The 3,903-nt window shown below is 35.9% G+C and overlaps 1 protein-coding gene across 1 annotated transcript in view; it reads right to left on the reverse strand.

Annotated features, from left to right (window-relative positions):
* Positions 1 to 1,507, reverse strand: part of eci1 (enoyl-CoA delta isomerase 1) — a 4,300-nt gene extending 2,793 nt beyond the window's left edge. Inside the window, exon 1 of the mRNA XM_035654232.1 lies at positions 1,405 to 1,507. Coding sequence (XP_035510125.1) covers positions 1,405 to 1,447 — 43 coding nt within the window. The 5' untranslated portion in view covers positions 1,448 to 1,507. The remainder of the gene's footprint in view (positions 1 to 1,404) is intronic.
* Between the last annotated feature and the right edge of the window lie 2,396 nt (positions 1,508 to 3,903).

Below are 3,903 nucleotides of genomic sequence, written 5' to 3' on the forward strand. Positions count from 1 at the left end.
ACCTAAAAATAAGAATTGTGTTTTTGTTACCTTAGAATGAGCTGTTTTATCTACAGAGGGAGCAGGTCCTCTTCTACAGAGTCCACCATGTTGAACCGCCATGATTCTACTGTAGCCCAGAACGGACAAACCAAACACTGACGGCAGATAGGGTATTTTGATGTATTTTTGTGATTTTCACAGCCACCGTAGTTTCTCCTACAAACTTCACAGTCTGTTCTCATTCCCAAGTGGTCAAATAAAGACACGAGCTGTGTTTAGCAGTTAAGAATCTCATTTTATTCATCATACTTTAGAATGAGAAAAAATAACTGCATTTAGCAGGAGGAAGAGATTCTGAAAATGTATTTGTGACCTAAATAAAATCCCCCACGACCCATATGTGGGTCATGACCCTGTGTCTGGGAACTATTGACTTAAACCATTAGTTCCCAGCCTTTTTCCTTAAGGGAGCCCTTTTCTATCATGTAACAAACTCATGACCCCTGACTAAGTGACACATAGATTTTATTTTATTTCATATTATATTAAAAACTGTACAATGAATCCAAACAGTGAACAGTTTGTGTAAAACAAGTGATTTAGATTCATTTTAAGCAGAGAAGTTCCTGCTTAGAAAACTTTTTACACAATTCTCTGTCTGTAGTATCATTATTATTATTATAACAACAATATTCAATACTTAATAGGCTTCTGTTTTTGACAAATTTAGTGACTGATCTAGTCTCTGGTGCTTGGCCTTTGTACTATTAGGCGATTTCCTTTACTTTTCTTCTCAAACTTAAACAAAATGTTGAGATACAGCCTACTGTTCATATTTTTTAAGTTTTTCTTAAACGCCTTAAAATCAAGAAGGCGTTGTGACCCCCAGGTAGAACCACTGACTTAAACCATTACTCAATTTATCAATAGCTGCCAATTACACTACATAACATTACATGTGATCTTCTTCATTTAATGTGCACATAATAAAACTACACAAAGACATAACATTTAAAACAGATTTTTCTTATTTGTGAATACTTCATGAAAGCAGACACATTCCTCATCAAAATATCAATATCCTTTAACTTGAAGCTGTGATATTTCTAGTTATCACTTCACCTGGCTAATACCTTACGCCTGCATTTGTAATAGCATATTCGCTCTAACCTGACATGCTGTACAATGGCAGCTGACTGCAGGTACACATGCAAACACCTTTAGCGTTTCTAACAACTGTTAGCTGAAGTTAAGAGCCCAGCAGTGTCCTGTGACCTTTGTTCCACTTTCTGCTAGCATAGCCAGCTAGCACAGCTAACAACCGACAGGGAGATAAGTTGTTACGTTGAAGACATTCCGTTGCAAAATAACGAAGCATACAATGAAACTCTCTCCGCCATGTCCCCACACACGCAGGCATACCCGATAAACCGCACTTGTTCCTCAGCGCAGCTCTCAATGCCATCTTCACTCGCTCACACCATCGATGATTGACAACACTGCTTCTTCCTTTGTTTTTAATGCAGATTGGCAACCAGCTTTTAGAAGCATTAGCGCCACCATCCGCTTCAGAGTGTGAACCACAGACCGTACTGCTAATAAAAGTAGTAGGTTACTGTCAATAGGGAGAATGTTTTATTTGACAGAAGAGTTGTGTTATTATAGTTTTGTATTTTTTATTAGTTTTTTCATTTTTCATTTTCAGTTCAGATTCAGTTCATTTGTGAGTGGGTTTGCTTGTTTCGGTTTAATTTGTATTGGTTAAAAATGTTTTAGCTAAGTTTTGTTTTCATTGTTTTCAGTGATAGTTTTAGTTTTTTAACCGTTATTATTATATGATTCTAAACATATGCACCAATGCCTTCTTATGCTTGTTGTGTTGACAAATTTGATCAAATTGACAAAGACTAAAATGAAGGACATTTCCTATATATTTGATTTTAGTTAGTTTTGTAAGAACACAAAATTGTTTCAGTTAATTTTTGTGTTATTCTAAAGTTTTTATTTATATTTCAGTTAAGTAGAATATTTTTTCACGCCAAGCTAACTATAATATACCTTGGTATTCATACAGAAAGGGTCATTGTCTTCTTTCCTGTTCATATTTGTTACAGTCTATAGGTACATTTTCTATTGACTCCTCTACCTGCACTTCTTTGTTTCCCTTGAGATGTACATGGGCAGAACAGCTGCAGGACAGATTGGTTGTGTCTGGAAATGTACATTTAGAGCAGAAGAGCAGTGCAGGGGGTCATATTATTACAACTCTTGATAAATGATTTTAATTTATTCATGAGGCAGTAGATATTATACTTTTTTCTCCACTACGTTTATTTGAAAGCTATAGTTACTAGCTGGCTGCTGGCAGTAGTTTCATATTTACTGTACAGACACAGAATATGTATCAATCTTCTCATCTAACTCCCTGCAACAATGCAACTTTTATACACTAACTAACTAACAACTTATAGGAAATATATTAACAATTCTGGTAGTTTGGCTCCAACTGCACATGAGAAGCTCCACTTACCTCTACCTGAGCAGCATGGCTGGCCGTGATCTGTTGATATGTTATATACTATAGGGTACACACACTCACACACATTCACAAGCTATACCTGGTCCATGTATGTATGTTATAGTGATATAAAATATGATCTAAAAAAATACTGATGCTTTGAGTTGCAGTCACAGCACAAATTAAAAAGGGGGCCTGGTGCATTAGCGTCTTCTTAAAATTTTGTTCCAATAGTGGTTTTAAAAACCCCTCGTTGCCTGTAAGCTTTCTTCTATTACACTCAAAGGTCCTGTCTCACACAAAGTGTTCTTAGATTATTATTCTATTATTTCCACTGCAGAGTCGCAATGGAAGATCAAATTACACTGTGAGAAAATACACAATATTTTATGTCATAAGAATTATTGTAAAATCTGCAATTCTTTATTCCTCAGTATGGTGAAAGAATAAACCAGTGGTCCACAGCTTCTTATATAAAATCATTGTCTAGCTGGGGCCCCTTGTCAAGGTTCTGATATCTATGTGTGGTTTGTTCCACCAATAAGACATTTTTCATTTAAACATCTCACATGGTTTCATTTGAATAACTGTTAAAGGCCCAAGAAGGTAATTTTTCAAGATCTCATTAAAATAGTCCAAAACATGAATGGAACCTTTGTGTAGAAGACCTTTGCTCTCTCCTCTTTCCATCCACATTAAGGACTAGACACAACAGGATATAAAACAGAAACATTTACAGTGCATTCCATGGGAATCCCAGTAATTTGTTTGAGGAGAAGAGCAGAATTGAACTTGGATGAAAAGGTCTGACAGTCTCAAATGGAAGAAGCTATCAGAAGCTACCATCTTTTTATTTAACCTCCTCTGTCGGGGTATAAACAGCTCGACAGAAGAGACGTGGATAAAAATACATCATCACTCATTGTCCAATTAGCAACTGAGCTAAAGGTGGCATTATAAGTGTGTTGGTTTGTCCGTTCTGGGCTACTGTAGGAACAGGATGGTTCAACATAGCGGACTCTGTGGAAGTCGACCCACAGTGTTTGTAAAAACAGCTCATTATAAGGTAACAAAAACACAATGATTCTTATATTCAGTTGATTATACTCTAATGAAAACATACCTAATATTATATTCCATATCTGATAATAGATCCTCCTAAATGTTACACACTGGACCTTTAAATGGGAAATCGAATGCAGGGATTTTACATTGTGATGGCGTAATGTAAAACAGTTTAAAGGTCCAGTGTGTAACATTTAGGAAGATCTGTTGGCATAAATGGATTATAATATTCATAGGTATGTTTTCATGAGTGTATAATCACCTGAATATAAGGACTGTTGTGTTTTTGTTACCTTAGAATGAGCTGTTTTTATCTACAGAGGGAGCGAGTCCTCTTC

This window comes from Morone saxatilis, unplaced genomic scaffold (assembly GCF_004916995.1).
Source record: "Morone saxatilis isolate NCDOM2014 unplaced genomic scaffold, NCSU_SB_2.0 Contig14, whole genome shotgun sequence".
In the NCBI taxonomy this organism is placed as follows: Eukaryota; Metazoa; Chordata; class Actinopteri; family Moronidae; genus Morone; species Morone saxatilis.